This window comes from Mirounga angustirostris, unplaced genomic scaffold, assembly GCF_029215605.1.
Source record: "Mirounga angustirostris isolate CCGP_5_RB_7025 unplaced genomic scaffold, mMirAng1.0.hap1 SCAF_1, whole genome shotgun sequence".
In the NCBI taxonomy this organism is placed as follows: domain Eukaryota; kingdom Metazoa; phylum Chordata; class Mammalia; order Carnivora; family Phocidae; genus Mirounga; species Mirounga angustirostris.
The window spans coordinates 14,029,601-14,057,261 of NW_026991709.1; the positions used below are offsets into that span (position 1 = coordinate 14,029,601).

General features: G+C 46.4%; 1 protein-coding gene across 11 annotated transcripts in view; it reads left to right on the forward strand.

Annotated features, from left to right (window-relative positions):
* The window catches only part of TIAM1 (TIAM Rac1 associated GEF 1), a 377,611-nt gene extending 357,202 nt beyond the window's left edge, over nucleotides 1-20,409 (forward strand). For 4 of the 11 annotated variants that reach the window (XM_045902569.3, XM_064579587.1, XM_045902565.3 and 1 more), the window contains 6 exons: nucleotides 4,074-4,182; nucleotides 8,777-8,835; nucleotides 9,323-9,425; nucleotides 11,729-11,816; nucleotides 14,120-14,292; nucleotides 17,874-20,409. In XM_045902569.3, coding sequence (XP_045758525.2) covers nucleotides 4,074-4,182; nucleotides 8,777-8,835; nucleotides 9,323-9,425; nucleotides 11,729-11,816; nucleotides 14,120-14,292; nucleotides 17,874-18,343 — 1,002 coding nt within the window. In that variant the 3' untranslated portion in view covers nucleotides 18,344-20,409. Of the gene's footprint in view, nucleotides 1-1,012; nucleotides 3,980-4,073; nucleotides 4,183-8,776; nucleotides 8,836-9,322; nucleotides 9,426-11,728; nucleotides 11,817-14,119; nucleotides 14,293-17,873 lie in introns of those variants that run through there. The other 7 variants (XM_045902571.3, XM_045902572.3, XM_064579594.1 and 4 more) reach the window with 6 other exon arrangements.
* Nucleotides 20,410-27,661: the final 7,252 nt, after the last annotated feature.

Below are 27,661 nucleotides of genomic sequence, written 5' to 3' on the forward strand. Positions count from 1 at the left end.
TCCTGTCCAGGTTCAGTGTTATGTCCTCAGGGAAACGAAGCAAGTTTTCAGACTGCTAAAAAGTAACTTTCAGAAAGAGCTAAAATCTTGGCATCTCCTATAGACGTAAAAGCAAACACATACTAAGAAATCTATTTTACTCACATGATCGGAGGGAGGCAGGCAGATGTCGTCAGCGTTTGTTGGAAAGGTCGGAATGGCACAAGTGTGTATATGAAGTGAAGAAATGTTGCGAGGCTTTACAAATGGAGGCACTCTGGTTTCTCCAAAATGGGGGCAAGTTGGTCAGGTCGGTGCCTGACAGGACACCTGCTGTCTGCACCTTCCAGAGAGTTACAGAGGCGCTCAGAGACCTCCACGTGGTCTGGAGTCTCACGGCCTGGGAGCATCGTTTTCCGCTGAAACACGATTTATTTTTTCTACTGGGGTGGCAAGCAAAGCATGAACATGCTCTCAATCTACCTGGCAGATAATTCAGTCAGTCAAGAGCATAGGAGAGGTGGGCGCGCTGCGACTCTGGATTTAGTTCTCATTTTTTTTTCATAAAACTTTTGTAAGAAGAAAAGCATGGTATGCTTATGAAAGGGCAAAACAACAGAAAAAGGCAAGAAGAAAAACCATTCTCCATCTCAAAGAACTTACCACTCTCGATGTTTGGGTGTTTATTTTGATTAAAAAAGTTATATATCTGCACATGCTTGAATAATTATATTTTGAAGGTTATAGTATGCCTTGCTTTTTATGTTATTTTAAATTATTCAAAAGAATCATTTAAATTATTGTGTAATATTTCATCGTGTGGCTGAGTGATTTACTTAATTCCTATCATTGGACAATTCTCTTGGCTTCATTTATTGACTACTGTGAGTAATCCTGTAGACATTTTTTGTCATAACACTTCTCCCTCCTGTATTTTAGTTTATTTCATTTTGACAAAAGTGAATTTTATTGAGTAATGGAAATGAACATTTTCATTAAATTTCATTATATTGTTCGTTATCTGCCAAACTAGTTTCTGGATTTTAATGACCTTGGGAGCAAAGGACCATTATACTAAAGACTAGAAGATGACGTGCATGGTGGATTGCAAAGCATTTAGAAAAAAAGACGAATATGATTCAAAAGTCAGGGACCGTACAAAGGGACACGGCTTTGGTGAAACTACCCGTCCTCTGAAATGAAATTCTGACAATCAAGTGAGAAATCTTTCTAGTGAGGAACAAAGAGACAAAGTGCTGTACAAAATAGCCTCCTGTGAGCTGAGATTTTGTAAAGAGAAATGTGCAAAAAATGGAGGGAATGGGAGGAGGGACATTTGACTGCATACCAGTGTTAAAGAGAAGAGAATCCTATCTCAGTATTCCGACATCCAAAGCCCAGGAAGATCAAGGCTTAGAAAAGATGCCAGAGACAGCAACAAGAGATTGTGTTTTAACATTGTAAGAAGAAGAAGAAGGAAGAAACAGGCTCCCAAAGCGGGGCAGAGGTATCGTAGCCAAAGATGATTGATCACTCAGAGAGAAAGGACTCAATTTCCACAATTCTCACAAAAGTGATTCCTGGTCATTGTCATTCCCTTTTAATGCCAATATCCAGTAAAAACCTAGAATGGCTTTATTAACAATTTGTAAACAGTTACGAATAGGAATATTTTTCAGTATCTGTTGAGAAAGGTAGGCCACTGTTGAAATGGTAACATTCCAGGGACACGGGGTGCCTGATCCTGTTATCAGCCAACTTTCCTGCAGGTAGATAAGTTCACAGAGAACAAAGCTGGTTAGGAAACACTGTATGATGAAGCTGGGCCTTCAACCTCCTACTCCATGTTAAACCCTAGGGAGCTGGGCTGGACCACCTAGATCATTCCTTTTGCTTAGGTAAGAGGAAGAAAAAGCCAAAAAGGGCATCTCCCCTTAGAAGAAGGGCTCAAAGGACCCAAAGTGGTAGGACATCCCAGACCCCAAAGCAGAACTTAGTGTTGTGGTTTGGGCAGAAGATTCAGAAGGCAACCAGTGGAAGGCCAAGGGTACTGTTGGCCGAAGGGGCAGCCCTACCCCCTTAATCCATTTGCCATGTGGAAACTTGAGGGAAACCATGTGGGCTGGACTGGATCAGTACATTGTTATAATGTAACAAACAACTCAACATCTTCGAGTTTGCTACCACAAACGCAGATGTGTGGGCTAGCTGAGCTTTGGCTTCTCTTGGTGAGCTCCAGAGCGTAAGGCTCAGGTGTGTTCTTGTTGAACACAGCTAGGTTCAGGCATGCCCTTTCCATGCCTGGAAGCGGGGAGCTCAGGAGGCCTGGTGGAAACTTGTTATGCCAAGTCCATGGCCCAGGGCACATGGCCAAGCCCAGAGTCATCAGGGATTTGCCTGGTCTAGTGGGAGGTGCTAGAAAGATCACATGGCAGAGCGTGCAGACTCAGAATCCTGTTGGAAGGAGGAAGTAGAGTTTGGACAACCATCTGCCCTAGTGAGCTTTTAATCACTTTTAAAGACGTACCCCTAAGGCTGGAGCCCAGAATGCTACCTGGGAATTTGACTTCTGTGTGTAAGCACCGCTGTGTGGGTGCTTAGGGCAGGGGTGGTAGAGACTATATGGTTTCCTTGGCTGATCCTGTCCTGGGAGGTTGGTTGGCTCGTTACTTGATATGTCCAGACAAGCGAATCTGATGGCTGACATTTTTTTTTACCCTTGCCTATACCACTAATAACACAGGTCAATAATAGAGTAATTATTATTCTAACGAACCCCCAGTCACGACAGTGGCAGCAACACCACTGTATTTTTTACTGCTGGATCCACATTGCCAGCATCATAGTCTGGCTTGGTGACTCAGGAAGAGCAATGCCAGATGGCCCTGGGTTCAGCAGAGGGTTGCTCAGTCGCCGCTGTATCTAGAGACCCTGTCAGAGCATGAGCAACAGAACATGTGTCTTTGAGAAGCTCAACATCAACGTTTTATTTATTTATTTAGTTAGTTAGTTATTTTTTAAAGATTTTATTTATTTATTTGACAGTGAGAGACACAGCAAGAGAGGGAACACAAGCAGGGGGAGTGGGAGAGGGAGAAGAAGGCTTCCCGCCGAGCAGGGAGCCCGATGCGGGGCTCGATCCCAGGACCCTGGGGTCATGACCCGAGCCAAAGGCAGACGCTTAACAACTGAGGCACCCAGGTGCCCCTACATCAACGTTTTAAATGTCTGAAATGCTGCCTTGAGCTTGATTTCTGCGGATGCAGAGCCTGCCGACAGCTTACGGTATTTATCGGTGGGTGGACTGTGGTCTCTGATTGTTACGAAGCCTTTTTCTCTGATGTGGTTGCCCTGAGAGCAGGTCGAGACACGAGATGATCCTCCCACCGGTGAGTGTGCTGCTAAGAGGGTAGGAGGAGACTCGGGTGGGCTCGCATGAGGGCCCCGGACTCCGGTGAGAAAGGCAGACAGGGCTGTCGAGAGGCGTAGGCCCCGGATTACTGCAGAACCGTGTCTGGTGCTCTCCAGAACTCACCGGGATGGGCTGGCACTTGACCTTCCCAGCTGTGCGACTGGACCTCACGGCGTCTGCGAATCCCAGAGCTCAGGCTGCACACCCTTCCAGAGCGCTCTTCAAACTCCTCGGTTGGCTTCTCCCTCCTCGAAAGCGAAATGAAATCTTCACAAAGAGCTGGAAGAAGAAAAAATAATTGATTCCGCTGTTTCCTGGAAAAAACCTTGGCTCCAAGGGGGCTTAAACTCGCAGGTGGAAAGGCCGAGTTTTCTGGGGCGGATCTCTGTGATGATGGCCATTCGTCTCTCCTTGGGCACCTGTCCTTTGCCAATTTTGGAGGTAGTTTTGACAGATTTACTGTGTGAATTTGGAGGGGCCCCAGTTTCTACCTTTTGCCACTTTATTCTTGAAATTCTTGTAGACAAACGTGGGATAAAGGGAGAAAAAAAAGTGACCAGATGTTTTTAAAGACAATATTTTCATGAGGTAAGATTGACATCAGCCTGTCAGATTTTAAAATGTGAAAATCTGTATGTTTATAACACCACCCGCTAAGGTTTGCTCTGTCCCTGCTTTTCAGGTTGCAGATCTGAGCATGGGGGACCTGCTTTTGCACACCACGGTGATGTGGCCAAACCCGCCAGCCTCCCTGGGAAAGTGGAAAAAGGAGCCAGAATTGGCAGCCTTTGGTATGTATCAGAACAGGGTTGGGGTGCCTGGGTGGCTCATCAGTTAAGCATCTGACTCTTGATTTTAGCTCAGATCATGATCTCAGGGTTGTGAGCTCAAGCCCCGTGTTAGGTGTGGAGCCTGCTTAAGGTTCTCTCCCCCTCTCTCTCTCTGCCCCACCCTGCTTGCTCTCTCTCTCTCTCTCTAAAAAAAATAATAATAACAGGGTTGGTAGGGGGTAGCACAGAGAGGGAAGCTGGGCTTATTTTTCAAAATAAGAATATTTCTTTCTCAAGACCCAGTTTATTAACGTTAAGTTCATTACAGTTACCTGAATCGGTCTCCCTGCCCCAGCCACCAACATGTCCCAAATAGTAAACTAAACCTTCCAGGTCCATCTGGCCAGTGGCACCACCCCGTTACGTGGGAGAGAGAGGATGCCCTTACCAGGGCTGCCCCATGCATGTATCAGCACACAGGCAGGGAAAGATTTTGTTGTTGTTGTCACTGCTCTGAATATCTTTTGAAAAGAACATGTTGGGGCGCCTGGGTGGCTCAGTCGGTTAAGCGTCTGCCTTCAGCTCAGGTCCATGATCCCAGGGTCCTGGGACTGAGCCCCGCGTCGGGATCTCTGCTCAGCGGGGAGCCTGCTTCTCCCTCTTCCTCTGCTGCTTCCCCTGCTTGTGCTCTCTCACTCTCTGTCAAATAAAGTAAGTAAAATCTTTAAAACAAAACAAAACAAAACAAAGAACGGGTTAATAATACGCCAAGGAAAACTCATGTGAAAAATGAAGACAACACTGCCTTGTTCTGAGACCTCAAATCTGAGCTCGCTCCTCGTCTCTCTGACTCCATTGCTGTGGGTGGTGCTGGGATTCAGGACATTGGTTCACAGCTGACCTTTTGGGACCACACGGGGGTGCCTTGATCAGTTGTGAGGTGCTTCTCAGTCGCGTGACTAATACTAGCCAAAGCAGAGATGCCTGCGAATGATTTATTTTTTAATAAACTAGTTCGGATGGATCCAGTTGCTGCAATCAGAACTCTCACTTGGTTGTATCGGGATAGGCATTTTGAGAGAGAAAACTATGGGAATTGCGTGTAATTCAGGAACTATGGCTCTTGGTTGCAGGAAAATTGTTGTTCGACATCCAGTGCTATTCCGAGTATAAAAACAACCAACAGCGCATGTGTTTGTTTTATGTTGTATCTTTTCCAAGCCCCCACAGGAGAGTCATGGGTAGGCACACAATATAAAAGAAATCTACTATTTTCCATTCTCTTACCTTACCTCGTGTTTCTAGGGGAAAGGGGTGGTCACTTATTGCTTCTTTAACTGAACACTTTTTTTTTCTTTCCCCCACGATGTGAACAGAGTATCCCCAAATGGAACATCCTAGTGGTATTAAAATCAGAGCGTTGAACATAAAGACTATCGAACTTCCTGCCTAGATCACTCAGCCTTCACTGAAAAACTTAGTGACATTACTAATATTTTCAAAGAGTAACTAGAGCTGTTGATACCGTTTCCTTAAAAATAACAAAGATGGGTAGAAGTGTGCAAGGACAATGTGTGACCAGATATGACAGACAAGAAAGTATTGGGATACTGTAACATGTTGGTAGTTTTTGATGAGCGGCTGCTTTGGGCAGGGGTGGGGATAATTTTACCAGTTGTGTCTCTTATACTGTAATTTCTTCTTGGAAGGGCTGGGAGCTTTCGGATGCTTCTTGGTAGGTCGCTTCTGGGAGGTAGGATTCCAAAGTAGATGACCTACACCGTCTACCTGTTTCTGATTCTGGGCTACAGATGAATGGTTCCAGAGTTCCACACTGGGATTTTTCATGACTATCTCCTAAATTGTACAGATTTCCTATGGTTAGAAATCAACAGATTTAGGGGCGCCTGGGTGGCTCATTCAGCTGAGCGTCTGCCTTCGGCTCAGGTCATGATCTCAGGGTCCTGGGATCAAGCCCCGCGTCGGGCTCCCTACTCAGCGGGGAGTCTGCTTCTCCCTCTGCCCCTCCCCCTCCTCATGCTCTCTCTCTGTCTGTCTCTCAAATAAATAAAATCTTAAAAAAAAAAAAGAAAGAAAGAAACAGATTTAAAAGAAGAAAATAATTTGGGAGAAAGGAGGGGTCGACCAACTTTCTCTGTAAAAGGCCACATAGTAAATACTTTAAGCTTCAAGGGCCAAGAGGCCATATGTCGTCAAAGGCAGTCATAGACAATATGTAACCAAATGGGCATCTGTATTCACAGACTGTACTGAGTACTCAGGGCCGCGGGCCCCAGTCTGCCAACCAGTGGTATAAAGGGTTCTGGAAAATGCTGGTTTTGAGGTTTGGGGTTTTTACTTGCCCCTCGCTGCACAGTCTCAGATGGAGAACAGTGTGTGTTTCACTCTGCGTCACTCTGTTCCCTGCCCCGTGGGTTGCTTCCTGGGGCTAGGAGGGGGGGTGGCTCCCCAGAAGGGAGCCCCCAGCCCATCATCAGTGATCACACTGCCAGTGGATCCCACAGGCGCCAGAGTTAGCAAGGGGAGATGCGCCCGAGGCTCTAGGGGAGGCAAGCTTTTTCAGAGTTGTCTCCAGAGTAATAGCAAAGAGAAGCAGGAAGGATTAAAGCCAGGGTTATGAGTAAAGGCAGACTGTCGTCACCATAATGAGATTATTTATGGATTCCCAGTCTGTAAAGGTGCCACGTTGGGCCGTTTTGGTGGCACGAACAGAGCCTTGGAAATGCCTTTCGAAATCAGGAGGAGTTGTTGTAAAGGGAAGCAGAGTGATTACCACGGAACTGGCAGCTTTGGGGTTAAGACATGGTTGTCTCTTGTCTTGATTTAAATCTCTAATCTCAGGAAACAGTGCAGCCTTCTTCTGAAACTGAAATCGATGTACTGCCAACCTAGTACCTTGATATTTTGCTCACAGGACAGCTAATCTGTACTGCATGTTGATGATCCTCACCTCAAAAAAAAAAGGAGAAAAAGAAATAATTTGTCTAGGCTTCCGCCTTTGGGGTATTAGATGATCAGCTCTGGGGGTGTGGAGGGAGTGCTTTGGGGCTAGCAGGGGTAGCTAGGAGTTTTGATTGAGGTCGTGTCTATGAGATTGGGCAGCACTTGGAGTCAGTTGAGTGAAAATAACCCCAGGGGATCAGGGAGAGCTTAAGGAGGAGGTGGCCATAGCCCCAGCTGAGGACCACGCTGCCCCACCACTGTGATCCAAGATGGCTGAGGTCAAGGTAAACTGAGGCAGACCAGTAGCCTTTTTAGAACCATGGCAACTACCCCCACTGAGATGTGGTCCCAGGAACGTGGTGGGTCTTCTGAGACTCGGGTCACTGGACACCCTCTCCTGGAGTGGAGCTCCCTCAGTTTTAAAGGACCCGGTTATCCTGGCCGCTGTGAGTTCTGGAGGCTTCATGGTGGGCACACAGGGCCCCTTCAGGTGCCAGCCTCAGCCTCTGTGCAGAGCTGGTGCAGCCTCCTTGGCCAGTGGGAGCTTTGGAGAGGGAGCCTCTCAGTCCATCCTCTGGGATTCTTGAGGGGGGCCGGATGCTGTGAGTGTGCAGGGCCAGGAGCAGTCCAGACCCTGTGGCTAGAGTTGGTTTCTTCATGCCTTCAGGCTCTTTTCTTCAAGGAAGGTGAGAGCCATCCTGCACAAAGGGGAGGCGGGATGGAAATAGGATGGAAAATGAACCAGACACTTTGGGTTGGTCTCCATAGGGCCTGGGAGCCTACCCCCACCCCACCCCAGTGAAGAATTTTCGGAACATCCATTCCCTTTGTAATTCTGGGTCTGGTACACCAGGCGTGCCCCCTCCGGCTGCCGTGGGACTGACGGGGCCTCGGCTCTGCCTTGGGGCCAGGGCATGCAGGGGGATGGAGTCCCTGCCAGCCAGAACCAAGGATGGGCTCGCTCCGCTTCCGGCCCTCTGGGCGCCGCTTCTTCCTCCCCTGCAGGAGGGGTCAGAGTCGCCGAGTGGTCACCGTGCTTGGCATTGTTCAAGGAATTCTATGGACTGTGCATAACTATTGTGTCTCCCCACCCCTCAAAGACTGGAAGAATAAACCGGCCTACTCCCTGTTTCTAAATGCTTCCTGTGATTCAGCCTTTTGGGAGGAAGTGCAAATGCATTCTGCTTCATAAACTAATTTTCATTTCTTCGGGTCAGAAAGATGAATTCTGTGTCCCAAACTCTGAACACTCTGTGCGTGTATGTGTACTATTAGGCTGGTTGGCATAAGTCTAAATCGCCGTAAGCGATACTGTTATTATCACTGACCTAGTACATTTCTGTTAACATGTGTATCGCTGGTGTTTTAAACTTGAGAAGACACCATAGTTAAACGGTGTTTAACCCAAAAGTTTCCAGTGGGGCGGAAGGGTTTATTTCCATTTATCTGGGCTTTCTGTGTTTTTATGGAACCTGGAAAGCGTTCCAATAGGCTGGGTGAACGGGCGGAAGGTGAAGTCGGCGCTGGCTCATCTCGCTGCCTTCTTCCGAGCTGTAGTGTCGATAACCCCACATTAGTGGGGTTCAGGGGAAAGCCCCACACGTTATGTGCTGTAACCTCCTGTGTCTTATTTTATTTTATTTTTTTCCAGTCTTCAAAACTGCTGTGGTCCTTGTATATAAAGATGGTTCCAAACAGAAGAAGAAACTTGTAAGAATCTTATTTCTACCCCTTGGTCAGACACCAGCCCCTTAGGATTTTCTTGCCTTTTGTTTTTTTTTTTAAACTTTTTGAACACATTTGAAGTGTTGCTAAGGACTGGAGGAAATTGCCTATCCTGCCTTCTCTCTGGCAGGCTCACGTTGAGAGCATGAAAGCGAATAGCTATTGGGCCTGCCGTAGCCAGAACCTTCCCCACACTTGTTTGCTTTTTCTGTTCTTCTGGGGGTCTCTCTTCTCCGCCTTCCCGTGTCTCTCTTTTACCTGGATCTGGTCAGTGAACTCATTTGCACACCCCGTGCTTGTTTATCACACGGCCTCTCGCTTTCCGCTGGACGAACCAAAGTGCCAGTAGGGGCTGATGTCCCTCCAGACGAGCGTGGGGGTTCCAGACTCACTGATCTTCTGGGGGCGGGGCGGGTCCGCTGGAGGCTAGAGCAGACTGTTCTCAGGCACCTGGTTCCTTCTCTTCCTACAGGTAGGATCTCACAGGCTTTCAATTTACGAGGACTGGGACCCCTTCCGATTTCGGCACATGATCCCTACCGAAGCTCTGCAGGTTCGAGCTTTGGCGAGCGCAGGTAAACCCTGAAACGTGCCGGGTGCACATGTTTGACGTGTGTGTGAATTGTTGGTCTGAACCCATGCTCTTGGTCGAACCACCCTACTACCCTTTTTTTCTCCTATATTTAACTCTCTTTTCCCCCAGTCTCTCCCCTGCCTCTTGTTTACCCAGCCATTTATTAACTATTTGAATGAATGAATGACCCAAGTGAATGGATGTGATGTCTTCCATATCGTTCCGAGGAATTCCAGTCGTTTTGTTGTATATATTAATATTACAGTGCCTGATGTCGGAGTAGCAGTGAGTCTTGTACTTCTGGACAGAATCCTTGAGACCATGAGCAGATAAAGCCCATGTAAAATAACTCACTTGGTTTTTAACCGGGAGACTGGAAAAGACCACCAAAAGCACAAAAAAGCCATCAAATACATTTGTGTGTGTGTGTGAAGCATTATAAACTTTGTATTAGTGTGGAGGCCTTTGAAATGTCAGGCCTTTTTCTGTGATCCAAATAGCAGTGAAGCAAGTTGTCGGATAGCAAGGAATATACTTGTTAATATGAATTAGATGGTGCTGTAAGCTCAAGAGAAGAGCCATGAACGCCAGCAGGGTATTGACCAAGAGGACTATTTCTGCCACTCGGAGGCCCCATCCAGAGCCTAATTTGAGGCCATTCTAGGGAAGACCTGTCAGCAGTGGCTCTCCTGAGCACACCCCGGAGGGGGCACCTTGGGGGTCAGGTAGAAACTCTCAGGCCAGCAGGTACAGCCATCTGGTTAGACAGGGAGGCCATGGAAGGGACCTCCACACATACACGGTAGATCCCTCTTTCTTTATCCTCTCTGGCATCCGATATGTCCACTGTGTATTGCTCATCTTTCCCCCACTTCTACCTGTCACCTCCATGAGCAAGAATATTGGCTGTGATCCTCATAAAACCACGTCTCCTTAGTCCAATGTCATGTGGTATTTAGGAAACCTTCAATTATTCACCCAAATTCAACTAGATATAGCTTCCTACACTTTTGTGATCCCTTGCAGTAGAAAATGTCAAATGCAAAACGCACATCAGACAAATGAATACATTTGGCTTAAGAAGGTTTCTTCCTGATCTTCCAGCACAGAGATTTACTCTGGTGCCTTTTTACTTAACAATTTGACTTGCAAGACCCTGTACATTGTAGATCTAACACAGCTGTAATGGCATTCTGAGGTTTGGGCACTTAAACACTATTCTTGTCCTATTTTGCAATCTTAGGTTGCAGATTATCTAGTTTGTGTTTCCTTGTGCCTGGTTTATAAGATGGAACGCTTATGTTTATAGAAAACTGCAGGCTTCTGAGCCAGAAATTTTCCCTTCATTGAGGACTAAATACACGAAGAATTTAAATTTTGAAAACAAAGCCATCTTTGTGATATGCCATTCCATTCTCACTCTGCTTTTCATTCAAATCAAGCTTAAAACAATCAAGATAAAAGCTTATTCTAACAGAGTTATAAAGACCAGCCAACATGTTTCTCATTATGAGATACGTTCCAGTGGATCTGAGAAATCAGAACGTGCGGTTGCTTGATGTTTATCTTCATTTGGGAAGATTTGTGGAAATTTTGGCAGATGAGCCCTGGTTGGGGTTAAATAATGTGGGCACAGTGAGGGTTTGTGACCAGGGCTCCAACCCACTGGAGAAGGCCGAGACCTCACCGTGTGGCAGTCTCGATGTTTAGAGTGATTGTTCCTTTCACAAACAGTCTGTTCAGGACCTAAAAGGATATGGTACTGCAAGCATTGTAAGGCTTAGAAATTAAAGCCTAACTGTTCCCCACCTTCTCAGCATCCCATTTTTGCTTCCCTCAGAGTGGGCGCCCTGGGGGTGCCGAGAAAACAGAACCCCATTTGTCCAGGGCCCTAGGCCTGGTCACTCGCAGGGAGGGCGCCCGCCACGGACACGAGGACTTGCGTCTTTAGCACTGGCCTGATGGAATCTGCCTTTACAGCTCCTCACTCAGCTGAAAAGGTCCGCCAAACAGGCTGTGCATCGAAAGGGGGCAGTTCTGGAATCAATATGGTGGACTGATTGCCCTTCTAGACCATCGAGCAGGAGATTTCAGCAACTGGAAATTTTCCAAGTGTTCTTTTCCTTCACACCCATTAAGGCTTTCCCTCTGTCTCTTTAAGATGACAAGGATGGCAGCGAGGTGCCTTTGGCCTTTGGAGGCTCTGCACTCTGGAATCTTAGAGCAAGGCGTAGAAAATGCTTTTGTAAAAACGCAAATAAATCTGAGACACACCCTAATTCATTCTCGTTTTAATTTGTCTAGATGCAGAAGCAAACACTGTGTGTGAAATTGTCCATGTGAAATCTGAATCTGAAGGGAGGCCGGAGAGGGTCTTCCATCTGTGCTGCAGGTGAGCCTGGGGCTGGGAGGGATGTGACGGCTCAATGTCCCTCCCTGCTCCGGGGTCTGCACGTCAGCCTATGCGTCCCTAGACGCTGCATGCTTTTTCTTGTACATTTCAGAAACGAGCAACACTTATTATTAAATAACACTAATTGGGGGGCACCTAGGTGGCTCAGTCAGTTAGGCGTCTGCCTTCGGCTCTGGTCATGATCTCAGAGTTCTGGGATCGGGCCCTGTGTCAGGCTCACTGCTCAGTGGGGAGTTGGCTTCTCCCTCTGCCCCTCCCCCCACTCATGCTTGCTCTCTCTCTCTCTCTCTCAAATAAATAAATAAAATCTTTAAAAATAAATAACACTAATTGGACACGTTAAACTGATTTTATCAGAACATAGACAATAACCTCATTAACTCCATATCTTTCTAAAAGGAAGTAGGAATTTTCTTGTATATGCGATGTTCAAATGAGGGCTTTCTTCCCATAGTTACATTTGATTAGAAGTAGATTAGAAGGACGTGGCTGTCTTGTACTATTTTGTTTTGGTGTTTAGACGCATTGTTTATACTGTGGCATGTCTGAGATGAGGCAGATGGAGAACCAGCTGGGACGAGGTGAGAGGGTGTGCAGGCGCTACCCGGGTCCTGGTCATGTAGAGAAATTTCGGATAGGGAGGTTGCCACAGGTTGCTCAGGTTCACCTACAGATCTCAGGAGGAAGCTGCACTTAGAAGGGCTTCTACTGATTTCTTCTTGTTCTTTTCCTTCCCCCCTTGTCCTTCCCTCTCCTCCTCCTCCTCCTCCATGAGACTTTAAGACCTTTTTCAAATGCAGCCAGTTCTCCCTCTCTTTGTTTTTTTGCCTAAAAAAATGTCACAATGAATGGTCCCGATGGCCAGTGTTCCGGTGTATTTTGCTTGACATATGATCTGTACTCAGTTAGGCTTTAACCTAATCGTGGGTACTTAGTGATTTACTCAGTACTTCCCCAGTACCCCACACCTCGGGTAGTAATATGCTCTAATTTCCCTACAAAGAAATCTGACAGAGTTGGAATGCCTGGGTGGCTCAGTTGGTTAAGCATCTGCCTTTGGCTCAGGTCATGATCTTGGGGTCCTGGGATTGAGTTCTGCATCAGGCTCCTTGCTCAGCGGGGAGTCTGCTTCTCCCTCTGCCTCTCCCTCTGCTTGTGCATGCGTGTTCTCGCTCTCTATCTCTCACAAATAAATAAAATCTTTAAAAAAAAAAAAAAAAGATCTGAGAGTATCAATGTTGTTATGATTATTAGCAGTATTTTTTCATGTTATTGCTAGCATCATAAGAAGGCACATTAACCAAGCATGAACTATGCTAAGCTCCTTGTATGTATTATTTCAGTTAGCCAGACTGAGGTACATTCTTCCATTTTACTTATGGGGAGCCAAGGCTCTTGGAGGGTACTTTGCCTAAAATATTATAGCAAATGAACACTGAGTTCAAACTCAGGTAGGTTTGACTTCAAAGCCCCTGTTTTGTGTATCTGCATCACCTCTCTGTGTTGAGTGAGAAATCAATAAAAGGCAGAATGTGGGAGGCTCCTGGGACGAGAATTGACATTTTTTTTCAAATGATCCACATGTGGTTTGGGTGCCATATTTACCATTTGTGGTTTTGTTGGTAAGGTCCATGGGGTCTGGTGAGCCTGCTCCTAGAGATACCATATTCGTCATTAATAAGGAATACCAGGGGACACTTACCTGGGTAAAAATACTGAGAACCTAATGAGAAAAATGACTCTTACCTAGGAAATACTTTTTTACTGTGGGAATTAGGACTTGGGAAGATTGTTCGGTTCTCTACAATGTAGCATTAACTTGTTGAAATGTGTCATGGGAGTAGTTGGTATTTAACAGAAGGCCAGCTCAAGAGGGAACTAAGGATGTTGGTTGGGACATCAGACTTCGGGTGCTCTGCAGAGCTGAGAATCTTGTGGTTCAATTGCCTGCAAAAGCATTTTAGAATGAAGGGCTTTGCCGCTAAGTATCAAGAGCAGAATCTGGCAACGTCTGGGTGCAGGATCAATCCATTCATTAATCGGCTGTCTGTCCCACATTAGCTGCAGGAGATGAATCACAAAGCGTAAAGGGAAAGAAGTATGCGTTCTCTATCACCAGCGATGAAAACATGGCTCAGCCTAGAAATTGGAGTTGTGGCCTCAGTCTTTATAACCTTTGGCCCTCGGGGATGTTTGTCGGGCTGCACCCGAGAATATTAGAAGTTCCCCACGTGTTAAGTACTTTTCCCCTAACACGTGTCAATCTTCTTTTCTTTTCATAGCTCTCCAGAGAGCAGGAAAGATTTCCTGAAGGCTGTGCATTCAGTCCTGCGTGACAAGCACAGAAGACAGCTCCTCAAAACCGAAAGCCTTCCGTCATCCCAGCAATATGTACCTTTTGGAGGAAAAAGATTGTGCGCGCTCAAAGGGGCCAGGCCAGCCGTGAGCAGGGCAGGTACTGTGGGGATTCCGACGTTCAAGATCCCCGTCACCCCCGCGCCACTGTAGGACTCCAGTGAGCTTGACGTTTTTATTGAGCAAGAGTTAGACGTGGCCTCGTGGGGGCTAACGCTGGAGCACAGCTCTTCCCTGGTGTGAGCTTCCTTGCCCTTGCCTCCTTCCCAGCAACTCCCTGGGGATCCGCCCCTCGTTTACTCCTCTTGCCCTCCCTCCAGCTTCCCTTTGCTGCCCTCCTCCTTTTGGCTGGGGACTCCTCTCTCATTCGCCAAGCCAGGAAGTGAGCGCATTCTCTTTCTGGAGGGGCTCTCTCAGCCTGCTTGTGGAATGAGAGTCGCTACTTTGCATGACAGCCTCTAGCCAAAAGCAGTGTGTCATGTCTCAGCAGGGTCATGGCCCACCATTCTGAGAACATGGTGGCCTTGTAATCTGGAAACACGGCAATGCCTGTTCTCAGTAAGGAGTCCATGTTTGGTAGACCAGATGACACATCAGATTTTTACCCTTGCCTTATGCCTGCAACTTCATTTTTAGCTTCAGTGTTAGTTTGGGGAAGCCTTGTGCTGCTATTGGTAAAGAGGAATGTAGAGTTTAAATGGTCCCAGAGTAAATAGTCTTTCAGGACTAGAATTGTCACTGTGGAGCAGGGAGGAAGGAAGACCTATGCTACCATCTATAACCAGCAGTAAAATATATCTAGGAAGAAAGATGTTTTCATAATGTAGATATATTGATGACATCAAGATATTAACACTTTTATCACTCCTTTCTTAAGAGGCAGCCCCGAGTTTTTCGGGGAAGATTCCAATAAAAGAGCCTTCCTTTGCATTTGCTAAAAGGTTCTGACCTTTGTCTCGATGACCTTTCCGCCTATTCTCAGTTATGTCGAAGAGGCATGGATAAAATTAATTGTGAATGGTTGGAGGTTTTTGCAGACATAGCCTACAAAGCTTGACATGGGATATTACATTCTTTAAGCTCTTGAGTTGGACTAATGTTGGGGGTTAGTTATCTTGAATCTATTCTCCAATCAGTTGATAAGTGTTTATTGAAAACCTGGTGCAGTGAACCCCCAGTGTTCTATTGGGTTCTCCAAGGTATCTTAAGAGTCTTGCATACCTCTGTATCCACAATTTCTCATGGAGTCCTCATGTTAAGAAAGCTTTGTGGATCCCTTTATAAGCTCACAACAGAGCATTTCTCCTGAGACTTGCCTCACCTAATCCTTTTACTTGCCAGGGGATGCTTAAATTAGGATTGAGAATTCATGTCCCAACCTTAGGAAACCCGCCTGTCAGTGACCAGATTTCGATTGTTATTCAAGGGACTTCAATTCCGAGCTGCATTTACTTTGAAACCTAAGCCCCTGTACCCTGTAGGACCCTCAGAAGTTTTCCTGCTGAGACCCCTTTGGAAAGAAAACAAAACCAACCCACACCTTACACTGTCATGAAACCCAAGAGAAACCCTCCATGTCAGCCTGTTGGCTTTGGCTAATTGAAAGATTTTCTGCCCGATGGCTCATTTTCGGCTATTCTGCTTTTGAAATTCCTCACTATCATCAGGACCTTCACATTAGGTAATTTTAAAGATGGTGCTTGAGTGGGTCAGCTAGACTAGCTTGTCAGTTTTAACAATGCACTGGAAATACTCAAGTCAGAGATTGTCTCCCTGAACCCCAGAAGGCTGGCTGGGCTATTACGTATCCTTTTAATAAAGGATAAATACTCATGCTTCATTATGCATTGTCATGAATACCCAGGTAGTTTATTTCTCTGTTCTTTTGGAAAAGGACAGTAAAGCCAAATATCCTGCCTCAGTACTCAAGTCTGAAAGTACTGTATATCTGCCCAATTAAAAAATTTTTTTGTTTCAACATTTTCTTATGAAAAATTTCAGATACAACAGCTGAAAGAATGATACACATACAGAACCTACCATCTATTCTTATAATTGATCTTTTTCTGTATTTTCCTTATCACATATCTATCCATCTATCCATCGTTAGTTTTGACACATTTCAAAAATACAGACATCAACACATTTTACCCCTAAATACTTTAGCATGCAGGTCATTGGAATATTTCCAAGAGCCCAGTTTTGAACTGAGGTAGTTCTAGTAAGGTGATTGGAGAGAGCCAGTCTCCACTACAGGGTGTTGGGATAAAACTGACCAGGACATCTGCTTCTTTCCAGTGGAGGGGACACAGTGGGTGGTTTTTTTCTTTTTTCCATTTTTTTCTGGAAACCTTTTTTCAGTTGCCCTCCTTGATCAAGAGGGATGTCCATTTGTTCTGTATTTTAAGATGGTAGAACACCTCGGAACCCTAATGGGAACACAGGGGTCTGAGGCAGAGGATGGCCCGCTCACTGGCCTGGGACCTGCTGTGTTTGGTAGTCACTGGGGATGGTCCTCTCACTTCCAGCAGCACTGAAGCAGTTTAATGGTTTTTAGGGCTTAGGTTTCAGGAATGCTGGTCCTAATTGGTGTCCAGGCTCTCCCCCTCCATTGGAAAGCCCACGTTGCATTTCACCTGCTCGGGTCTCACGCAGTAGCCACTTGACTAGCGAGGGGCAGCATTTCCCGGCGTGCGCGTGCGTGTGTGTGTGTGTGTGTGTGGTGGGAATGTTCGTTTGCCTGACTGGGTGGCGTCTTGTGTGTTTGTCTGGAATAATTCTGGCTTCCCAGAAGGCAGTAGGGTGAACGAATGAATTCTGAGATTTGTTTTCTCTTGTTAGTCACTTCCTAGAGCACTTGGAGGCCCAATGGCATGGGTGTCATATATTATTTATTTCTCATGCCACTCAGGCACCGATATTTTAATTGCTCTGTAGGAGAGAAATCGGTGATACACGGAACATAGTCAGCGGGGGCTACGGCTCCCATTTGCATAGCTTCACAGTGGATGTGGGGCTTTGGCAGAACGAGGGCAGGGCGGCCACCGGAGAGTTGGTATGTCCCAGAGTAGCTCTGCTCTAGGCTCTGTGTGAGGGACGCCGCGCCCTTAACTAACTGCAGATCCTCCAGAAATGTACGTTTGGTTTCCCAGAAAGCAGTATAGCTTGGCCCAGTGCTTCTGCCTCCTTGGCACATCACGGTGATGTGGAACTCTAGAAGCATCCCCCACCCTTACTAAAGACCCATTCCAGCTAGATGTCCCTGGGACGGCCCTTGGGGACCCCCAGAGCTCTGTGCCATGTGACAGTGTCAGGGTTGAGAGCACTAACTAATCCCAAGGTCGGTGGTCTCCTTGGGTGCAGCACAGGACAGAGAAGTGGATTGTCTCAGAGGGAGGTGAATCCCCTTTTCCCCACAACCAACACCCCTCCCCGTGTCCCTCTGTCCACCCCCCTCCTTTGCCCTTCGGTCAGTTGCTGTAACATCCTTCAAGTCCAGACATCCATGCGGAGTAAAGACTCTAAGACAGACTGATGAAATCTGGACTTTAAGCCCCGAACGACAGCAAGGCACTAAATAAATCCCATGTAGTTTTTCCTTTCTTTGCTTTCCTGTCTGGATTGTCATCGCATGTAAAGCATGTGGGGGTTTGATTTTTATATTTTTGTGTGTGTGTGCAGTGTCCGCCCCAAGCAAGTCTCTTGGGAGAAGGAGGCGGCGCCTGGCTCGAAACAGGTTTACCATTGACTCTGATGCCATCTCTACCAGCAGCCCGGAGAAAGAGTCCCAGCAGCCCCCCGGTGGCGGGGACACTGACCGGTGGGTGGAGGAACAGTTTGATCTTGCTCAGTACGAAGAGCAGGAGGACATCAAGGAGACAGACATCCTCAGTGACGATGATGAGTTCTGCGAGTCCGTGAAGGGCGCCGCAGTGGACACAGAGCTCCAGGAGCAGCTCCAGGCTGCCTCCATCAGTCAGCGGGAGAGAGGCCGGAGAGCCCTGGAGAGTCACGCGTCCCGCATGACGCAGCTCAAGAAGCAAGCCGCCCTCTCGGGCATCAATGGAGGCCTGGAGAGCCCGGGTGAGGAAGTCATTTGGGTTAGGCGTGAAGACTTTGCCCCGTCCAGGAAACTGAACACGGAGATCTGACTGTCCCTTTCCCCCCTAGAGAGTGTGTGTAGAGAAACCCCCCGCCCCCGCCGCCCTGCCCTCACTCTGCCCCCCCTCCTGTCCCCCTCCTGTCCCCGCGAGGAGGACAATGTTCCCTTAGGTCGCACTCTTGCACACACGGTCTTGGTGGCTGACTTTTTTCCCGAAGCCACGTAGCCACCCAACTTCGTCATTTCTAACGACATCGGAAAGAATTGTTCAGAATCCCAAATAAGCTCGAGTCCTATCTTCTGTATATTACTAAGGGCTTTTATTTATTTCTCAACTAATCAGGGCTGGAAGAATTATTAAAAAATTGAAAAAAAAGAAAAAAAAAAGATCCTACAGCACTGGAAAGCGAGTGACCCCCAGGAGTTTAAAGTATGTACAACAGATTAGTTGAAGGGATAGCACAAAAAAAAAAAAAAAAAAATTAAAAGTCACTCTATCTGAAATCAGTCCAGAAGCCATCTCTTAGTTGGGGAAACCACCTTCAAACACAAAATGCCACAAAGCAACTGTACAGCTGAACAGTGTTCTCACTCCTTTCCCTCTTCAATGTCTGAGAATATCTGTGTATTTTAAGAATGTGTGAGGAGACGGTGGAGGTGTATGTTTTGATGAGCCGTTGGTGTTTTTTTTGTTGTTTTTTTTTCCTCTCTCTCTTCTGTTTTGGTCTATGGCTGGTCTTACTCCATGTCCGTGTTGGAAGTTCTAGTTTTGCATAGAATTGTAAAGATGCCAAACTCTTTGAGAAGAGATCCAAATTTATCTCTTGAAAAAAAAAAAAAAACCCACTATTTTTTCTATTTTACCTGAGATGCAGGGGCACAAACAGATGAGAATTTTACAGTGTTAGTGTAACTGAGTCTAAAAAAAAAAAAATGAGGATTTTACCTTTTACAGAGAGAGTGAGGCATGGTGATTTATATTTATATACGAAAGGCCAACAAGATGCTTAGGAGAAACTTTTTTTCCAAGAAGAAGATTTCTTTTTGTTTTCTTTGTTTTTTTTTTTTATGTTTGAATCTCTGAGATGGGAGTTTGGCTGGATTAAACATGACACCCGATGGGCGTGTGTGTGTCTGTTGCACATGGCGGGGGAGGGGAGACTCCTTCTCAAGGGGTTGCCATGGTGATCATTGGTTTTCCCATGAGAGTTGCATCTTCATCCATAGATTACCTATCCCTTCCCCGACAGTCCATACCAAATCTCTTAACACAACAGCCTCTTCAAAAACATACCTTGTGTTTCATACTTTGTACATGCCAACGAAACAGGGTAAACATGCTAAAAAGCTAAAGTTCTAAACAGATTTCCAAATAGGAAGAACAAAAACAAGTTAAAGCACTTTCGATTTTTTTTAAACGGTTTATAGCTTTTTTTTTTTTTTTTTCCTTCTTCCCATTTCACAATATCCACTTCCTAAGAAGGGTTTAAATAATATGAAAACTTTCTTTTTGGGGAAAATATCTATTTGGTGTTTGACACATCAGTAGGTACTTTAAAGACCTGAATTTTATAGTAGCTTTAGGAATTATATTTTATAAAAATCAGTTATGACTTTATATTTCCAGACAATAGAGAGTTCAGAACATCATGCTCCTATGCCCCTGCTTGCTTTACCCGCTTCCCCACCCTGTATCCTTCCCCTTTTTGGGTTTCCAGGGCTTTGAGCTTGATCTTTTGAAAGTTTTATTCTATTAAATTTTTGCTATATCTTCTGATTTTCTTAAAAAGCTTTAGAATGGTTTCTATACCCTTTGTACCACTGCATTGTTCCATATCACCTCCAGTTCGATTGTGTCCGGATGGAAAAGTGAAGCAGAGGCTTCTGATAAAGTCACACTTACTAATCCCAGTGCAACAGTTGTGTCTGAAAATGCTGGAAAGTCAGGTGCTTGGAGAGGGTGCCATTCTCTTCTTGTACATAAGGTCATGACGTGTCTATGTCAGAAGTTCTTATATATTTCTTTTATAAGCTGAAAGAAGGTCTATTTTTATGTTTTTAGGTCTACGAATGGAACGTTGTAAATGCCTGTCAAACAATAAAAATACTGAAAAGTATCTGGACAATCCTGTGCCTTTTTGGGTGGGAGGATGGATACGGACTGTTGGCTGGAAAGAGTTCTGTGAGAGGAAATTCTTGGGAATGCCCGTTTTTTCCTCTCTCTCTCAGTAATTATGAGCATCAAGGGAAAGCTGACTTGGTAGAGCTTAAAGGTCTTTTGACTGATTTTTTTCCAAATCGAGGTATAATTGACCTATTATGTTACTTTCAGGCGGACGACATAACGATTCGGTATTTGTATATGTTGCAAAAGGGCCACCACAGTAATCCGCTGAACATCTGTCCCCACACAGAGCTATAAATTTTTTTTTTTCTTGTGATGAGAAACTTCAAAATCCATTCTCCTAGCTACTTTCAAATATGCAGTATGGCGTTTTCACTGTAGTCACCATGATGTAAATTACTTCCCCAGGACTTTTCATTTTAGAACTGGAAATTTGTACCTTTTGCCCCCTTTGACCCATTTTGTCCGGTCTCCCATCTCGGGCAACCACCGGTCTGTTCTCTGTGTCCATGGGCTTGGTTTTGGTTAGTTTTGGTTGGTTTTGGTTGGGGGGAGTTGTTTTTAGATTCCCCATATAAGTGAGGTCATATGGTATTTATCTTTTTCTGTCTGTAGAGCTTGAAGTTTTTGGGTTTTTTTTAAAGATTTTATTTATTTATTTGAGAGTGAGAGAGAGAGCAGAAGCGGGGAGAGGGGTACAGAAGGGGCAGAGGGAGAAGGAGAAGCAGGGAGCCCGATGAGAAACTTGATCCCAGGACCCTGAGATCTTGACCTGAGCCAAGGGCAGGTGCTCAACTGACTGAGCTACCTAGGCGCCCCAAGCTTGAAGTTTTAACCAAAAAATAAATAAATAAAGCAATTGCTCAGCATCTTGGCCTTTTTTTTTTTTTTTAAAGATTTATTTATTTATTTTTAGAGAGAAAGAGTGAGCAGGGGGAGGGGCAGAGGGAGAAGGAGAGAGAGAATCTCGACCAGACTCCCTGCTGAGTGCGGAGCCCAACTCGGGGCTCAATCCCACAATCCCGAGATCGTGACCTGAGCCAAAATCAGGAGTTGGATACTTAACCGACTGAGCCACCCAGGCGCCCCAGCATCTAGGTCTATTGATTTGAAGACCAGGAAATAGCACAGTTCTGTATCTATATCCACACTGAGCACTTTCCCAGTCTCCTGTCCCCTCCCGGAAGGGCAGGCTGAGGGGTGCCTGGGGAAGTATTGGGGTAGAGTGCAGAGCTTAGACTGGCCTGGGTGGGTGAGCTCTTGAGCCCGCAATCTGCCACCACATTTTGTCACTGTCTGGGTCTTCCACAGAATCACAGGAAAAGTAAATGCGGTCTTGGGCATTCCCTTCCCTTTCAGAGTCCTGATCTTACCATTCCTCAGTCCCTTATGAACCTTACCCAATCAGAGTTTACCCCACCGACACCTGCCCTCCAGGCGAACACGTTTTCTCCTGCCTGCCTTGTGCGAACTAGAATACTCCCTCCCCACATGAGCAGGTGAGCACCTGCTCTGCAGTGTGGTTTGTGGACCGGCCACATTGGCCCTGAACCATGGGAGCCTGGGAGAAGCACAGAAACTACCCCACCCAGACCTACTGAGCCAGAACATGCATTTTAACAAGATCCCCAGGTGATCCCTATGCGTGTTCAAGTTTGAGAAGTGTTGGTTTGGCTATATCCAAACGTTTTGATGTTGAACAATGATTCGAAGCCCATCATACTTCTTAAAGTATATTCAGGCTCTGCTGTATCCCTCAATTTTTGAAAGTTCGAATTCCACCACATAGCTTTCTTTTTCTTTTTTTAAAGAATTTATTTATTTATTTGAGAGAGAGAGAGAGAGCGCGCACAAGCAGGGGGAGCAGGCTCCCCGCTGAGCAGGGAGCCCAGTGCCGGGCTCGATCCCAGGACCCTGGGACCATGACCTGAGCCGAAGGCAGATGCTTAACCCACTGAGCCACCCAGGCGCCCCAGAAACATTTCTCTCTGCACCCATTGTATTCCTTTTAGGGGATGACTGAAGCCAGCTTGGCGCTTGATAGGATTATTCTAACAGTTTGCTCGTGGTATTGGTGAGACTGGAGTTGGGGCTGCTCTGCTGTCCAGTCTCTGAGGCCATCAGCGTGGAGCCGGAGAGCACTCCAAGTCAGGCACACAGACATAACCATGCCCTTTTCACCCTAACTTAGTTTCTTTCTCAGGCTCGTATCCCGCCGGGCTGGCAGGAAACTCCCTCAGTTCCCTGCTCTCTCCAGTCCTCCAGCCACGGAGGTGACAATGGCCGTGACGACTCTCCTTGCCCACAGGCTTTTTCACGTTTGGTGGCCGACTGGTGTTTCCGTTAGCCCGACTCCGGTTCCCCGCGCAGGGCACCTCTGCAAGCAGGGCCCCCAGCATTTTGTGTCCCGCTGGGATGTTGCCCAAGTTCTTCCCACTTAAGTGGATATGCCTTAATGCTGGTGTGTGGGGTTATGGGGGGTTGAGGCTGTGGGGGTGCTGTGGGGCTGGGGGGCTATGTGTGTGTGGGGGTGTGGGTGAGGCTATGTGTGTGTGGCAGGGGTGTGGGGCTGTGTGGGAGGTGGGGGGGTCTGTGTGGGGAGCTCTGTGGGGCGTGGAGGGCTGGGGATGTGGGGGTGGGGAGGCTGTGTGGAGGGGGCTGTGTGGGAGGTGGTGGGGGGTGTGGGAGAGGGTGTGTGGTGGGGGCTGTGTGTGACTGGGGCTGTGGGGGGTACTATGTGTGTGTGGGGTCTATATGTATGGCAGTGGGTGTAGGTGGGGGGGCTATGGGGCCGTGTCTGTGGGACTGAGGATGGGGCTAGGAAGGGCTATATAGGGGGGCTGTGGGGGGGCTGTGGGAGGTGGTGTGGGGAATGGGGGCTACGGTGGGGGTTCGTGTGTGTGGGTCTGTGTGAGTGTGGGAGGGTGTGGGACTGAGGATGGGGAATGGGAGGGGCTATGTAGGGGGGCTCTGTGTGTGTGGGGGGGAGGCCATGTGTATGGTTGTGTAGAGGGGCGGGGGGAGCAGTGTAGACAAGGTCTTAATTTTTTTCCAGACTCTTTGTTGACACTTCTCCTTTCCATCTTGACGCAAACCTGTCCTGGAGTAGGGAATCCCTGTAACAATCCCTGTAACAATCGCTCCGAAGAGATTTAAAAAACTTTTCTCCCTGTATTTTCATTTCTCCTTCTTCCCTACCTGCCCAGTTCCTCCCTTCATTTATATATATTCCAATTCCCAGCTGATGGTCATTAAGGATTCTGGTTTTTATTATTAAAAAATACTGTGAATATCTGTATCGCATAATCTTTGAGCATGGGTTCACTTATTTCCTTAGAGTACAATCATAAAAATAGTTTTGAGTGTATTTATATGCATTTTTAAAGATTCTGATGTACATTTCTACATTGTAGGGAGACTTACTCCTGTTCTGTTTGGCTTCTGGTAAGTGGTCAAGATCCAATATCCTGTCTGGTACCTTCACTTTTTCTTTTCTTTTTTTTTTTAAGATTTGTTTATTTGAGAGAGAGAGAGCACAGGTGGGGGGCAGAGGGAGAGAGAGAGAATCTCAAGCAGATGCCCCGATGAGTGCAGAGCCTGACGCAGGGCTCGGTCTCACGACCCTGAGACCATGACCTGAGCAGAAACCAAGAGTCGGATGCTTAACCGACTGAGCCTCCCAGGTGCCCCTGGTATCTTCATTTTGCCACAGAAATGCCTGTGGCCTTGCCGTGGAGGCTGGCCATTTTCACCTGCATTTATATTTAGATATTTGGGTCCGATATGCCTACTGAGCTGGATCTCCTCCCAGTCCTGTCCTCCATTCCACCCTCAGTTTTGCTGGAACGTTTGGCCATTAGGCTCAGGATTCGGGTACTTCGCGTGCCACGAGCTGAACATCCTTGCACAGTCTCCCTTTCAGAACTCCAGGGATTTTTAAATAGCCTCAGTCCTTACATGCTGCTTCTGGTTTCACCCCCAGATTTCAATGAGGGATGAGCTCTTACAGTAGCAATCAAATAATTTCAAATCACAGACATGTTTGGGCAATCCACTCCTCTTCCCAATGTCCTCTTACAACTAATGAATAAAAGGGTCTTTTGAAACAAAAATAAAGGTTTATAGATTCTTTTATTTTTTATTTTTTGCAAAAATATCAGAGAAAGTCAAGGTGGGGATAAGTGGTTGGGATGAAATTTATGTTTGAAACAAATCCTGATGTCTTTTACTAAAAGCTGTTTTGAGAAAAGAAAGAGTTTTGTAGAACAAAGAAAGGGACAATGACTGGTAGATTTTCAATAAACCCGTAAAGTCTCGGGGAGTTTCTCAACACTAGTGAAAGGAAGATGAACCAGACTCAACAGAATAATGATCCTTGAGCCAAAAATGTGACTTTGCAGGAAGGAGGCTCAAGATGCAGATAGTGAAGAGGAATCCACCTTCAAATTTCTTCCCTCGCCTTCATCTGCCTGGGAACATGCTTACGAGGGAAATGTAAGTTTTCTCCCGCCCTTCTCAGCATCCTCTCCCTCTTTATGGAAGAGAGACAGGCTATTCTTATCCGTTGCAGAACACGCTCGGGAGCATGAACCTCTGGGACCTCAAATAGAAACAGAAAAACAGGGTGCTGAGAAAGCAAATGACTCTACCGACCAGGAAGCTAATCCTTCTGCAAGTCAGGCAGTTTCAAGTTTGTCTCCAGTCACTGTGAAGAGGGACTGAATCACACTGTCGGGTGATAAATCATGGCCAACAATTAGCAGTGATCTCGCTGATTCTTGGCATACGACTCAGGAGGTCAAGGAATTGACTGGCACCGCCGTAACCGGACTATGCTCACTCCCATCCAGTCTGCAAACTGGGCTTCTCTGTGCTTGCATCTATAAAAATGAAAAACAGAGGGGCGCCTGGGTGGCTCAGTCGGTTAAGCGACTGCCTTCGGCTCAGGTCATGATCCTGGAGTCCCTGGATCGAGCCTGCTCGGCAGGGAGTCTGCTTCTCCCTCTGACCCTCCCCCCTCTCATGAGCTCTCTCTCTCTCTCTCATTCTGTCTCAAATAAATAAATAAAATCTTTAAAAAAATGTTTTAAAAAAATTAAAAAAAAATGAAAAACAGAAATAGAATTGGTGCTGAAGTCTACATGCGGCTAAAAGTAGGATCCCTTCTGGACACATGAACTAATTGAGAAAAGTACCCAAACACTTCCATGTCATTAGGAGATCATTTCCAGCGAAATGTTACCTTTTACATCTAATAATTTTTTATCTATGTATTTTTTCATATTGATCAATTGTACCAATAACAATCGTAATCCTAACTCAATCCAAAACTGATTTTTATTTTTATTTTTATTTTTTTTATTTTTTAAAGATTTTATTTATTTATTTGACAGAGAGAGACACAGTGAGAGAGGGAACACAAGCAGGGGGAGTGGGAGAGGGAGAAGCAGGCTCCCCGCAGAGCAGGGAGCCTGATGCGGGACTCGATCCCAGGACCCTGGGACCATGACCTGGGCTGAAGGCAGTCGCTTAACCAACTGAACCACCCAGGCGCCCCAAAACTGATTTTTAAATAAATAGCTGGAGTCTTATGATCATAGGAAATGCCAAAACTTTTTTTTAAAAAGATTTTATTTATTTATTTGAGAGAGAGAGAGAGAGAGAGAGCACATGAGCAGGGGCGAGGGGTAGAGGGAGAGGGAGAAGTAGACTCCCTGCCAAGCAGGGAGCCTGAGGGGGGCTCCATCCCAGGACCCTGGGATCATGACCCGAGCCGAAGGCAGATGCTTAACGGACTGAGTCACCCAGGCAGCCTGGAAAGGCCAAAACTTTTTACAAATAAATTCATATAGATATTTTTATTGTAAAGCAGTATATTAGGGTGATAGGGGATTAGAAAAATAAATTTAAAGGAAAAGAAATGATGTGAAATTTTTTAGTTTTAAAATGTATTTTTAGGGGCGCCTGGGTGGCCCAGTCGCTTGAGTGTCTGCCTTCGGCTCAGGTCATGATCCCAGGGTCCTGGGATGGAGCCTCGTGCGGGGCTCCCTGCTCGGGGCTGGGGGGAGTCTGCTCCTCCCCCTGCCCCTCTCCCTGCCCTTATTTTCTTTTGCTCATTTTTCTTTAATAATTTAGAAAAGCTGGTGTAGTTTTTATTTCTAAAGAGCTGTCTTATGAAGACAGCCAGTCCAAGAGCATTTCTTGTGTTTCCATCTACACATTCTAGCCGTATCCCCAGTCCGGGGAGCGGGGTCACTAGACCGCCACGTCCCTCTAGCGGAGCTGGGGTGCGGCAAGCTTGCTCTCTGCCCTAGAGCTTGTTTTCATAAGTGAATAAACGGTAACAGCTTTCTTCAAGGAAATGTCCCTGCCGGACCTTCGTGGACATATGTGTGAGAAATTTTGACATTATAAAAATAAAATTCCCTCCGGGAGGTGGTAGCAAAGCATGCATGTCAAGTTGGAAAAGGCCAAGTCGTTTGTCGGGCTCTGGAAAGACAAACCATTCTGCTTTATTGCTTCACTGAGAACTGGATGAGACAAGGAATTGGGCGGGGGGGGGGGGGAGGGGGGGTGTTGCTCAGAGAGGGAGAGGGATGTTTTAAAAAATGACTTTTAAAACTGAGGTATAACATATATATATATACATGGGGCGCCTGGGTGGCTCAGTTGATTAAGTGTCTGCCTTCCACTCAGGTCATGATTCCAGGGTCCTGGGATCGAGTCCCGAGTTGGGCTCCCTGCTCAGCGAGGAATCTGCTTCTCCCTCTGCCTCTCCTGCTCCCCCTGCTTATGCTCACCCTGTCTCTCTGACAAATAAATAAATAAAAATCTTTAAAAAAACCCCACCATATATATATATATAATATACCATAAAGTGCACTACACAAGTGAATACCTTGGTGATTGTTCTATGTGTACACCCCATATAACCACCACTCCGAGTAGGGTTTTGAATACTTCCAGCACCCCATAAGGGACCCTGTGTCTCTGCCAGTCAATGCCCACCCCCTTCCATCACTGCTATGGGCGGAATGTTTGTGTTCCCCTCCACACCTTCAGGTCCTACGCTGAAGCCTGAAGCCCCAGGGTGATGGTACTAGGAGGTGGGCCTTCGGGAGGTGACTAGGTTGTGACCAGGTTCCACCCTCATGAAGAGGATTAGTGCCCTTATAAGAGACAAGGGAGAGGGGCGCCTGGGTGGCTCAAACGTTAGGCGTCTGCCTTCGGCTCAGGTCTTGG